Source organism: Physcomitrium patens, chromosome 3, assembly GCF_059467195.1.
Source record: "Physcomitrium patens ecotype Gransden chromosome 3, ASM5946719v1, whole genome shotgun sequence".
NCBI classification, from domain to species: Eukaryota; Viridiplantae; Streptophyta; class Bryopsida; order Funariales; family Funariaceae; genus Physcomitrium; species Physcomitrium patens.
The window spans coordinates 10,296,781-10,310,341 of record NC_143412.1 but is presented as its reverse complement, the minus strand read 5'-3'; the positions used below and the strand labels follow the sequence as shown (position 1 = coordinate 10,310,341).

Genomic DNA, 13,561 nt, shown 5'->3' with positions numbered 1-13,561 from the left:
TTCCTAGTGCTAATGCAAAAGCTAATTTAGCAAAAATAGTTTTAAGAGTCTACAATTATGAGAAAATTTTAGAGTTTTTGGAAAGAATGAAGTTTCCAAAAAACTAAATGCATGCAAAGCCTTTTATGAATCCTACAAGGACATTTTTTTCCATGCCTCAAATGATTGTGCTTAGATATTAGATTTGTTTGTTGGTCTAATAGTATAATGATTTCAAATGTCATCAAATTTCATAATCCTAATGTGGGTATCATTTCTAGTGTTCCTAGTATTCCTTTCATTTTTTTTCAACATTCTTCATTTCACTCTTTCTTATCTTTAGTGTAAAGATCAAGTAAGTATCTACAATGTTGCTCTCTCAATTATAGTTTAGCTATATCCACACTTTACTTTTTGCTTTTCCATACATTAACCTAAACCTGTCAAATGGTTTTCTCTTACCTTTCAAATTGATTAAGAAAGTCCAGTTCAAACAAATTGATTAAGAAAGCCTTTGCTCCCTGAAGTGTTTCAAGCCATCACAAGAATACATCAATCATATGAATAAATTTAAAGTTCTCTTAATTAAATTTGCATAAAGCTCAAATCTCACTGGGTGTTTCTCATGCACCGGTAATGCTGCAGCGATTTGATATCGCAATTGTGATGAAACGCTGAACCATTTTTTCTTTTCATACAAGAAACTTAGGAACACTCAATTACTGTGTCTTGAAAGAAATCGGTGCAGTCTCAAGCTTACACCATTAGATTGAAAACATCTCTTGCCTACTTCCAATATTATTGACCGAAATAATACCTCATATTTTTCATTACTTTAACGCTTTGATGAACACTATCTGGGGCCTGACAGTTGAATGGCTTCAATATCCCATGAAGAGTCCTCAACTAATTCACAGTACCTACGTGGGAGCAAGGCCTCTCTACTTCTTCGGCTTTCAACTTCACACCATTGTTCCCACCTCTCAGCCAGGCCATCGCCCTCCAGCATTCGCACCACATCCAACATTTTGGGACGCTCAGTAGGTAGCATTTGGGTGCACAACAGAGCCACCTGTGGTATCGCATGTGGAGCACAGTTGGATTAATACAATTAACCGTAGCAATTTCAAAAACTTCATTCGTCAGAGTATATGGAAGAAATTATAATCTTATTAACGCCAAGAGTACACACCAAATGTCAACAAACTTCAGGGAGCAAAGACTTTCCTTACCTGCACCATCTCCTCAAGCTCAAGTGAATTGTATTCTGACTTGAAGTCCACATCCACCAATAAGTCTAGCCGTTTCTCAGCTTGAAGTTTCTTCACCTGTTAATCAGGTCATATAGAGTCACAATCAGGCATTCAAGAATGGACCAGCTTGTGGACCTATTGACGAGGTTATAGAAATCAGGAACTAATACGTAATAAGATTCCAGTTCTCCAATTACTTCCTGGTATAGAAAGAATCACTATGATACAAATAAAATTTTATTTCCCTCAACCACATTCAAAATGGAAACAAAGAACCGAAATGAGGGTCACAGAGAAAATCACCCAGTCCAGAAGCATCATGTCATTCTGCCTGGAAAGACGGCCGAACCCAAATGCCCTTTGTCCAGTAATGAGCTCTAGCAATAGCACGCCATACCCAAAGACATCTGTCTTTTCCGAAGACTGGCCAGTGGAGAGGTACTCTGGCGCAATGTGCCCTACTGTGCCTCGGACTGCAGTTGTAACATGAGAGTTTCGATGGTCCAACAGTTTAGCAAGTCCAAAATCACCCACAACTGCTTCATATCCTTCATCAAGTAATATATTTGCAGCTTTCACATCCCGGTGAATGATCTTCGGGTCGCAATGCTCGTGTAAATAAAGTAGCCCCCGTGCCGCTCCAAGGGCAATGCATTTGCGTGTCGGCCAGTCTAAGGCTGGCTTGCCACCAACGATGTCTGCCAATGCCAAAAAAAGGTTAATATCAATGACAATGGAATAAGAGAAAATTTACAATTTGGTTCATGAATTCATATTAATACTGATAGTGTTGGATCTGAATTATAAGAATTTTGAAGTTTAACATTCCAAAATCCCCGAATCATTTACTAAAAAGCAAACAGTAAGTTGTTTGTGATGATATTTCAAGTTTGGAGACAAATTGGAGAAATTTTCCGACCACGAAGACGAGATGCCACACTCCCATTAGGCATGTAGGGATAAACAAGCAGTCGCTCAGTTGGGGTCATGCAAAATCCTCGTAATCGCAGAAGATTACGATGTACTGCCAGCGAGATCATTTCAACTTCAGTTTGAAATTGCATTTCATGGCCAGGACTGCCTTCACCCTTCAACCGCTTCACAGCTACAATTGAGCCGTCACATAAATATCCCTTGTAGACATTTCCAAAACCACCTTTTCCAAGAATGTTCTTTGTGTTGAAGTTATCAGTTGCAATTTGGAGCTCTCGAAATGAGAATTTTTTGAGCTGCCCAAGTAATACATCAGGGTCCTGTTGCTCTGGAACAATACATTCAAGGATATCAAGCTAGAGAGATGCTGAAATGATTAAAGGAAGATCTTAGATCTCGACATAGATTAGGGTGATCAATAAATTCTTCAAGTGATATCCAAATTTCTACTCTGCTAATGTTTAACGATGATGAGCACGATTCGGCAACGTGCTATTGGTTAGTGCAACTAGTACCATTCACATCGAAGAAGATTTGTTTTGAATTGCGACGACGCCACCATAGAAGTCCCAGCATAAAGGAACCAAGTAGCACTGCTACTCCCAATGATAAACCGCATGCTACAGCTGATGTGTTTGCAGATTTTCTGCTTCTAACTGTTGTCATTCATCGGGAAGGTCAGTTCACAAACATATGACGGTCCCTGTTTTAACATTTACACAAGCTAAACCCTTCTTTATCACCTGGTGAACACTGTCCTATCTTCAATTCACCCAACAGTCAAGCAGCTAAAAGAGTTCAAATGAACAGCAAGCAAGACAATATCATAATATACCAATCGACATCCTTTGATTAGGTGAATTAAAATCTTAAAAGGTTGCACTTGCAAGAAGCATCTCTCTTTCAAACCAAACCAACAAAGTGCAGAGTTTTCAAATCATCATGTTTACAAGACAATTCTGAGATGTGTTTTATATGCAGACGTGTAAGGAAATACAACAATCAGTACTAAGGAGACATTAATATGTAAAGAGAAAACATGAATATAGAGTAGAAACTCACTGTTGTCGATATTATTAATATTTGCAGGATTTGGAAGTGGAGGGTCACCAGGACACTCTTTCCTTATAGCTAAACCGCACAAATTGACGTTTCCATCCGTTCTGATAAATCGAACAAAAGTGTCGGTAAGTACCTATTTGTAAAGGTTACTCGATGTTTGAATGAGTACTTAAAATTACGGCAGATCGACAACTCACATTTGTCCCAGCAGGTCAAAATCTTTCAGATCGGACCCGAATGTGAGTATGGCAAGCGTATCTTGTTAATTTTTCAACTTAATGCATCATCAAAATAAAACAGCTGTGCATCGGTATCACATAATAGCTGAAAAAGCTTGATTTGACAGCCTATGTCGTACAGAAATCCTTACATCAAAGTTTTCAATGTCTGATTGCCCACAAAACCCGATAAGTTGTTCTCTGAAACATCCCTGTAATTGAAAAACAGATATAGATGTCACTCACGTTTTGTCGTCAACGATATGAGATCTAACACATTATTATCACTGGAGTTAAAGCCGCCAGGACATACATAGCTTCTAACATTACAATCATGTTCAATATGAATTCTCCCAAGGTCCCCATGAGCTTACAGCGACTGTAAGGAGGACATATTGGCGACAAATGCTGGAAAACTTCCATTGAAATGATTCCCTCTCAAATTTCTGCGGAAAGAAAACACACGTCTTGGATAATAACCTCCAAATTATTCCCCACAATAAAAGGTTCCATTCTTTAATAAACCTGCTATCATTTGATCATGGACCCCGCAACTGTGAAGGCAACAGCGAGACGAAGTTTCAAATAAGGCTCACATTTTGAAATTTCCCTCGGCACCCTACGTTTCTGAGCTAAGGTTTAAAAAACTTGGTAGTTAAAATGAATCATTATTCCTTACTGATGCGAATAGGCAAGGTTACTTTGCCCCATTTGTGTAGAAAAGGACAACGACCAAAAGACATAAACAGCCACTTGGATCCATTAAGTATGGAGGTTGTCTTTCAATAATTCTGTACGCTGAATGAAAAAGTGAAAGCATGAACTTGAACTAAAAGGGAAACGAGAGTGACATTTCCAATGAAGATTTGTGGAGAAGTCTGGAAGAATTTCTTACAGAGATACTAAATTTTTCAGGTTGACAAGGGAGTTGGGGATCGCGCATGAGAAGAGATTCCTGGACAAGTCCAAGACCACAAGCTTTGATAGATTGCCGATCTCTTTGGGAAGCTCACCGGATAACGAGTTGTTGGTTATAATACTGACAGAAGAAACAGCGGTCATGAGCTTGCAAGACGGTGAAAGCATAGGTCCAGCTTGTTTCAATGCTAAGAGTTAGAGAACGAGTTCGGTACCAGGATTAGAGATCAGGTTACTCTAGAAAAACAAATGTACAAAACCTCATATATAAATTCTTTACTGTTACTAAGAAAGAAATATTAGTCATCGAGTTCATTGAGCAGGTTGGATGTACATACAGGCGGTGAAGATTCGAGAGGCTCCCAATGAGAGGGGACAAACTTCCAGATAAACCATTCCTTGGTAGCTCCCTGAACACAGGCAACTGACTATCATTAACTTTCGAGTTCTTCTTTACTTAATTCTTCAGACCACATCAATGCGACAGGCAATATCAGTGTTGAGGTTCATCTGGCTACGTTGGCCCGTACTTTGTGGATTATTGTATCAAACAAAATTAGCACTTGAAGTGAATGTGCAATTCATGAGCCTTCAAGTTGAAATTCTTCACAAAAGCATTTTTTTATGGAGCAAATAAAAATTGCATTCATAGGAAGTAGCACTTACAACCCGTTAATTGAATTATTAGAGTCACAATCGACAAAGGCGAAGGTGCAGGGTGACATATAATTCGAATCCCATGATGCAAGAACGTTCAGAGGATCCTGTAATGCTCGCTTAATTGCAAACAAAGACTTCACTGCGCATTTGCTCCACTACTCAGAGTTAGCTCTTCACCATTCAAGTTTAGAATCAGATTCTGTCCAACTGCGTCAAAAATGCACACTTAAGCTCAAACGAATTTCTGAAATGCTCACTCCCTACGGTACTCTCGACTGAATTCCTCGGGAGCTAATTGTTTCAGGTACTTGGTTGCTCACGATTGCAGGCACACGAATGTAGATGGTTCTAAATGTGAGGGTTAGAATCATGGCAACTTTGTCGCCAAGCATAAAACTGCTTCAGTGACTTTCATTACTCCTCTGATTAGATTTCTTGAAGATTTCGAATTCTCTTTTGTGGACAGGAAACATGGAAAAAGTGGTGAGGAAAACGGAAGAAACATACCTTCAGGATTCCCGTCAAGGGGGTCCACGACTGAAAAGAAAGACGTCAGAACATGGAGCAGTGTGAGCGTACGCCATAGCCACTGCATTCTTGCACCTGGGTCTGGCATGATTCTCCCTTAACTAACTTTTGTTGTCATTTGTGGCAGCTCTTATGCTTCTGCTTGCTGTTCTTGCACTCATTGTAGGTGTGAAGATTCCAGCTGGTTGTCAACAACTTTTCAAGTTTCGCTTCCACTCACTAATTAGAAGTTATTCTGTCTTGGTAATGATCAGGACATTCTTCTCCCCAAAGAGTGGCTGGACAATGGTTCAAGGGAACTAAACTATGCTCAGATTCCCGCAGTCCTGACAATTTCAATCCCTGTCGCAAATCAAACTTGCATTACATTTATTCACGATTGCTCTTGATAACCTGAGGAGATTATATGTACGACGTACCTGGTTCGTGATCACAAAAAGCACCGATTGAGCAGCAAATGTTGTATGATTCTTTTCGTTCCATGTTCTCCGACTACAGAACTTTCCAAGAAGAATGCTTCAAACTTCTACTGATTGCACATTACTCTTCTTACAAAATGCGCTCAACCTGAATTTAGAATTCTCAAGGTGCTAAACGATGTTGAAAAACCGGCACAGGGTTTCGTGCAATTCTCACTTGCAGAATTCCTACAATGCCTGCAAAGATACTGCCTAGCAGAAGCTCATGTTGGCTGAGAGAGTGCTCGATCAGAAAAGATGAAGGTTCCACCAACAAGCTCCGTACAAAAACGCATCATCTAAGCTCAACATCTTTACCTACGATTACAGAACAACTTGCGCATTCCAGTCCTATCACATATATACAGTCCTGCTCCAGCTGACAGAACTCCGTTGAAATCTTTTAAAGCCCGCCAGCTCCAGAAGAGTAAAACTTACAACTGTACTTACAACCTCTGGAAACCTTCCCCTGGAAACCTTCAGCTGCATTGTCCATGGACCCCTCGAGATGAATCATGAAACTGAGGTATCTGTCAGGCTGTATTTAGCGGCACGGGACCTGACAAGATCCCTGTTCTTTGTCAGTCTGTGGGGCAATCCCACTTTTGAAGCTTCTTTGTTGGACAGCTTCCCTGTTCCCCTCTCCAAAGTGCACACTCACCCTGCCTCTGCACGAACCCCTTCGAGAGGGCAGCTACCAAAGTGTACGCAAGCTGTGTGGTAAGGGAACATAGACCATAGCTGCTGCAAGCCACCTATAAAAAAGCAGTTTAGTTCAAGGCAGTAGCAACATCTCTTCCGCTCCACTGCCATTCCTTTCCACCTGTGGAGAGAACCACGATGACATCAATGGTATGAAGAGTGAAGAATACCAGAGATGGTTCCAACTGAAAAAAAAAACAAAAAAAAACAAAAACAAAAACAAACAAATCAAACCAAACCAAACCAAACCAAAAAACCAAAAAAACAAAATAAATAAATAAAATAAATAAAAATAAACGTCCTGACTTCACATCCAGGAACGCATAGTTGCATTTCTCAACACCCACAACAATCTTTTTACTTTATTTCTGTGTTATCAGTTGAAATCAGGAAAAGAACTCTGATCGATTAAATGACAAGTAAACTCAGTCATGGCACGGCAGGTTGGATATGTTGCTCGTCACAACTCACCAGAAGCTTGTGCAAGCTTTGTGGTGAATGAGTGAAATGAAGTACTCTTGAGTGCACTGGAGTCCACAGTGGAGGCTAATCTTAAAGTCATTGAAGGATTCTTCACACTGCTGCTGCAAAAGCATGATTGTGTACTGGAGGGAACTGAAGAGGATTTTCAGCGCCTTTGCATTCTAGAATGTCTTCAGATAACAGTACAGGATGCAGTTATAAACCAGCAGTCCTAAATATCATATCCCTCATTAACTTATAATGCGACCCATAATCTGATGCGTACCAATTTGTCCGTGTCCTTCCCAGATAATCAACACATAGTGCACAAAGCTTGGGTTTGTCTTTGCTGAGCTCACCACATGGCTTGCTTCCTGACTTTGGCAATGATTCCTAAACCATAGGTCAATAGGCTTGTCTTAGTTGAATGGAATAATTTGGCTCACTCATCTCCACTTTTTATTCTTTTTCTCCCCTGTTCCTTTTTCTTAAAAGAAATGCTGCTCAGAACTTAGTTTGTTGATATCAAGTATGCTACACTTCAAAGGTGTGAGAAGCTGCATGCATTGTATTGACAAACACACACATTAGTTTGATTACTATATACTTTACAAGTGTCTGTTAATTGAATTAGAAAGGGTAATGATTGTTGCAATTCTTTTGTAAGATATTTTGCATTAATATGAACTTTAGTGGTTTAAGGTTCTTATGGGTTTTCAAACTACATAGATAGATAGGATATTGTCAATGCCACCCCAATTTTTGTCACTACCACTATAATCTACCATCCATTCAACATATATTTTTATTTTTTTTTGTTTTTATTTTTTATTTTATTTTAATTCCAATAAAATGATTTGAAAGTTATTGATAATAAAAAAGTTCATTGGTTTAAAGATACTGAACAAAGGTGGCATGTTGTGGATAGAAGGTTGCAATGGCAAAAAGTGCAATGACATTAACAATAACTTTATATATATATATATATATACAAAAAATAATTTAATTAAATTTATTTATTTTAGGCTAATAAAAATTATATATAGTATATATATTTATATAATCATATTTATAAAATATTAATATTTTTCTTTCTTATCATATAAATAAATCAATATTATTATTGAGATGATGTTATTTTAGTTCATGTACTAATAAGTGTTTGGTTGAAGATGTGTTTGATAATCAACAATAAAAATAGGTATTGGCTCAATTCTCCAAAAAAATATATTTGAATACTAAGAAAATTTGATAAAACAATTAAAAAGAAATCATAAAAAAATTAATCTAACCAATTTAATCATAAGTTTTTTAAAAAAAGTCCCATAAAAAATAAAAGTTAAATTCAAAATTTTAATAATATATGAGATTTATAGCACAATTGCCAATAAAAATATAAAAAGATGTAATGTATATTAAAGAATAAGCACTATGAAGTTACAACACTTAACATCAATAAGTTTGTATACAAAGAGAGTATGGATTAAGATATCTCTCACTTCCAACACTTATTACTCATAGGTCGTGATTGCTACCCTAATCAACAATTTCTATCCTTTGATGAATATATCTATCCAACATTCTATTGAGACTATCCATTATTATCTTAACTACTATAAAAATATGTCTTTAGTATATTTTCTATACTCGTAAGCTCCTTGATTCATTCATCTATTTTATCTCTTGGCCTTTTTATATATCAAGAGGTAACCTTTTAACTAATAGCAACTTATCTAAAATAATATCCTCTACAATGTTACTTATTCTACTTTCATATTTACTTATATACTTTAACACTTTCACTTTGCTATTAGTCAAAGATTTTTAATCCTAATACCTTTGTCAACATATAATGTCTATTCTTTACTAGTGTCTTTGTCAACAAATCACCAAACATGTCTACTGTTGTACAATACTTCATATCAATCACTTCCATTTCAATCTTCTCTTTTATGAAGTAATATTAAATATTAATGTGCTTGGTCCTTGAATGATGCTTTTAATTCTTTGTAAATAAAAAACATCCTTGATTATCACACTCCATTGGAGTTGCTTTCCTTTGCAATACTCTAATGTCCTCTAGAAGTTGTCTAAGCCATATTGTGTCCATTGTACTATGGCTTGTTGCCATGTATTCTGCTTCTATTCTTGATCTTACAATTATTAGTTATTTCTTGTAATTCCATGAGATAGCTTCTACTCCAACAAAGAATACATATTTTGTTGTTGATCTTCTATCATTTATATCTTTAGTCCAATCCACATCACAATAATCATAGAAACTAATGTTATCACCTCTAAAATTTAATTTGAGATATAAAGTGCCTTTTAAGTATTTCATGATCCTTTTTATGGTTACTCAATGGATTGGTCCAGCCTTTGACATGTATTGATTCACAACACTTACTATATATGCAAGATCTACCCTTGTGTCAACCATTGCATACATAAATGAACCTATTGTTTCTTTGTATAGAACACCTTGTATTTGATCTTCAACTTTAGAAAATTCTTCATCTGTGAGCTTCATCAACTTTAAATTAGCCTCCAAAGGTGTTCCAATAGGCTTAAACTCTTCCATATTAAATCATTTCAATACTTCTTCAATGTACTTGCTTTGGCTCATTGTAATGGTCTTTTTAGTATGATCTCTCACAAACTCCACTTTTAAACAATAGTCAAGCTCTTCCAAAACACTCATCTTATGCTCCTTTTTTAATTTTGCCTTCAATCAATCCATCATCTTTATAATATTGGTTAAGATGATCAAATCATCAACATAGAGGATGACAATCAATATGAATTCACTTGATTCCATCACATGTAAAGAATGATCAAATTCACCCCTTAAAAATCCTTTATTTACAAAGAATATATTAATATGTTGATATCATGCCCTTAGAAATTGCTTAAGTTCATACAAAGTTTTTTTCAACTTAAAAATAAGATATTCTTTCTCTTCTTCTACAAATCCTTGTGGTTGATCCATGTAGATGTCTTCTTTTAGCTTTCCATTTAAGAAAGCCGTCTTCACATCTATTTGATGTATTTCAAAGTCCATTACTGCCCCAATTGCAACAATAGTTTTAATGGTAGTGAATTTCACCACGAGAGCAAATGTTTCATTGAAATCAATAGCAAAAACTTGTGAGTAGTCTTCGGAAATTAATCTAGACTTGTATCTTATAATATTTTCCATTGCATTTTTTTTTGGTTCTAAATACCCACTTACAACCAATTAAAGATCAATTTGGTAGAAGTTGAGTCAATTTTCATGTTCCATTGTCCATGAGTGATTTGTACTCTTCTTCTATCGTATTCTTCTACTTCATAGCATTTGTGGATTTCATTGCATTATACAAACTCAATGGATCAGCAAGAAATATAACATTGGCATGTTCTTCACTTGCTTGAAGAAAGATGTGATTCTTCTACTATGCACCAAGTTATTTTTTATTTCTCAAAAGATATCTCCTTTCACTTGATGAAGCTTAACCTTCTTTTATTCTTAGGTTTCTTGTAAGCTTCTTCTCTCTTAAAACTTATTTTTTCACATTCAAAGGTTGGTACTCATCATCATCATCATCATCATCATCAGCATCATCTTTAACATCTTGATAGTATTCATTATTGGTTTTAGCAATTATAAGCACACTATATTCTACTTTCTTTGATTCTTCATCTTGATTTGAATTTCCACCATCATCAATGTTATCATCATCTTCTTTTTCTTTTATTGAAATTAAAGTTGTGTTTACAAATATACCATTACTCTCACTTAGACACATCTCTGAGTCTTCATAAGCACTCTTATACTCCAAAAACTCTACATCACAATTCTTGATGATCTTCTTAGTTTCTAAACATATTAGCCTATATGCCTTCATATCTTTATAATATCCAAAAAATACACATTTTATACTTTTTGCATCAAGTTTGGACCTCATACAATCTAGTACCTTTACATAGGCAATGCATCCAAAAAAATTCATGTATGAAATAGAAGATGTCTTATTACTTTAAGCTTCTTATGAAGTCATTGATGTAAGTGCACTTATTAGGCACCTATTCCTTGTATCCACTACATTTACCACTGCTTCTGCCCAATATTCATGCCCAAGGTTTTGTGCATGAAGTATACTCTTTGCCATCTCCATAATAGTATGATTTGTTCTTTCAACAACTCCATTTTATTATAGAATATAGGGAGTAGATGATTGTCTTACAACACCTCGAATCTTTAAGAATTCATCAAAATATTTTGATATGTACTCACTTCCATTATCCGTGCACAACACTTTGAACTTGCACTCACGTTGTTTCTCTATAAGAGCTTTAAACTCCTTAAACCTTAAGAAACATTTAGTCTTGACTTCAATGATGTAAATCCATACTTTTCTTAAAAAATTAACAATAAATGTGACAAATTATCTTGCTCCTCCAATTGATGGTGTCTTCATTGGTCGACAAACATCAAAATACATAATTTCCAAAAATTTACTTACACATGTTGCAACTCTTCTTGGAAATAAAGCCTTTTGTTGTTTGCCTTATGTACATCATTTACAAGCAAGTATCAAGGTATTATGGCTGAATTTACAAAGATCCAAGCGACTTACCATAGATTGGAGATCGTTCATGCCTTTGGCATTCAAATGACCAAGTTGTTCATGCCAAATTCCAAACTTATCTTGATCTTGTAGAAAATGAGAAAATGTTGCCACTTCTATTCTATTTACCTTCTTATAATTAACAAAGTAGATGTTGCCATGTCTAAGGCCTTTGAAAATATGTTGTTCACTCAATATCTTCACAAAATATCCATTCTTAGCAAATTAAATCTTACAACCATATGATATAAGTTTGTTGACCAAAAAGAGGTTCTTCTTCATCTTTGGCACATGTAAGACTTCGTTCAATCTAATCCTCTTGATTTGGTTCTTCAAAACAATTTCTACAATAATCGATCCAATTCTAATGACTTATACTATGCTATTGTCTCTCAACCAAACTTTGGTTACTAAAATTTCTTCATAAGTGTCAAATGAATACTTGTATAGTATCATGTACTTAGTAGCACCCAAATTTATAATCCACTTAGACATAGCAACCATGGAGGCTACTTCACTTACTATAAAAGCATAATCATCTCTATCAAAGTTATCACAAGCATTATTTGTATTTTTTTTTATCTCTTTTCTTGGTTTTGTAGCAATTCATAGCAAAGTGATTTGATTTTTTATAAATATAGTAATTTCTCATGTTATATTTTAAATTATTACATTGATGACAATAGTTACTTTTGCCTTGTCTTAAAAATAAAGTTGAATCATCACTTTGAAGCTTCTTTTCTTTTCTCTTACTCACTTCATAGGCAAGCTTTGACGTGACATAATTCATAATAAGCTCCTTAATGTTGATAGATTCTAATGCCTTAATGAGATAGTTGTAGGACTCAGAAATGCTCACGAGCAATCTCAACACAATATCTTTATTATTAATTAACTTGTCAACAAGTTCTAGTTATTTGCAAGTGCTTTTACCTTATTGACATGACCTATGAGGTCATTTTCTTCTTCAATCTTTACTGTTAAAAACTTCCTCTTTGTCTAGAGAATATTGGCAAGGTTTTTATTCACATAGATGTTGTAAAAAGTCTTCTATACTTATGCTAATCTATTGCAAGCAATTATATGTGAAGAATTGGCATCATCCAAATTTGATGCAATCATGCCAAAAGTCTTCTTTTCACAATGTTTGTACTCCTTCTTCATCTTGACATCAATATTGTCACTTAGAGTTTCTTCATTTTTATCTACAATGTCCTAAAGGTCCAATAAATCCAACAAAAGCTCCAATCTTTTCTTCCAATGATAGAAGTTGTAACCCCTAAACTTCTCAATCACTCTCAAACCTTCACTTTTACTTCAAGCCATATCTAAAAAAGAGATGTATCAAAGAAAATCAAGAAAAAGAGAAGAAAGAAATTTCAAAATCAACAAGAAGATGTTGGTGCCTTCAAAAACTGAGAATACCTTCTTTGTAAGTGAATAAGTAATATCACTCTTAAATCACTCTCAACTTCACTTATAGGACTTTTTATAAGTCTTATATTCTATTTAAACATCTTCTATAAGCTTTGCTACTCCTCAATCATCCCTCTTCTTTCATAAAATACTTCTAATCTCATAAAACACTTCTTATTACTATAAGAGGATCTCAAAAGTAGTTTACTATATAAAACCACAATTTTAGATCACAAATGATGTAAATCAGCAAAGAAACACAATACTAGTGTTTAAAACATTATTTTTAAGGTATGTAACAATCTCCAAAACTATTAATACACTTAATAACAAGTAAGATCAAAACTACATCAACAACTAGA

At 35.3% G+C, this 13,561-nt stretch overlaps 1 protein-coding gene across 5 annotated transcripts; it reads right to left on the bottom strand.

The window, feature by feature from the left end:
• Positions 1-640: 640 nt before the first annotated feature.
• LOC112279514 (somatic embryogenesis receptor kinase 1) lies at positions 641-6,506 on the bottom strand. 5 transcript variants are annotated; one of them, XM_024514027.3, is made up of 13 exons: positions 5,971-6,506; positions 5,531-5,829; positions 5,030-5,162; positions 4,702-4,773; positions 4,341-4,484; positions 3,820-3,891; positions 3,598-3,657; positions 3,228-3,328; positions 2,681-2,821; positions 2,152-2,493; positions 1,536-1,930; positions 1,212-1,307; positions 641-1,051 (listed from the first exon to the last, which is right to left on the bottom strand). In XM_024514027.3, exons 2-13 carry the CDS (start codon positions 5,637-5,639, stop codon positions 833-835), a joined length of 1,884 nt encoding a protein of 627 aa, XP_024369795.1. In that variant the 5' UTR covers positions 5,640-5,829; positions 5,971-6,506; the 3' UTR covers positions 641-832. The 5 variants fall into 5 exon arrangements, with proteins under 5 accessions (XP_024369795.1, XP_024369798.1, XP_090104835.1 ...); XM_024514030.3 differs by having other exon boundaries at positions 5,531-5,746; positions 5,971-6,453; XM_090248709.1 differs by having other exon boundaries at positions 5,531-5,877; positions 5,971-6,329.
• Positions 6,507-13,561: the final 7,055 nt, after the last annotated feature.

Bases quoted from the DNA above. Each gene is read 5' to 3' on its own strand.
- LOC112279514 (XM_024514027.3), bottom strand. From the start codon at position 5,639: ATGCCAGACCCAGGTGCAAGAATGCAGTGGCTATGGCGTACGCTCACA. The intron at 5,163-5,530 runs GTATGTTTCTTC...GCAAATGCGCAG, and splicing joins CCTTGACGGGAATCCTGAAG to TGAAGTCTTTGTTTGCAATT. The intron at 3,658-3,819 runs GTAAGCTCATGG...TTTCAATTACAG, and splicing joins ATGTCCTCCTTACAGTCGCT to GGATGTTTCAGAGAACAACT.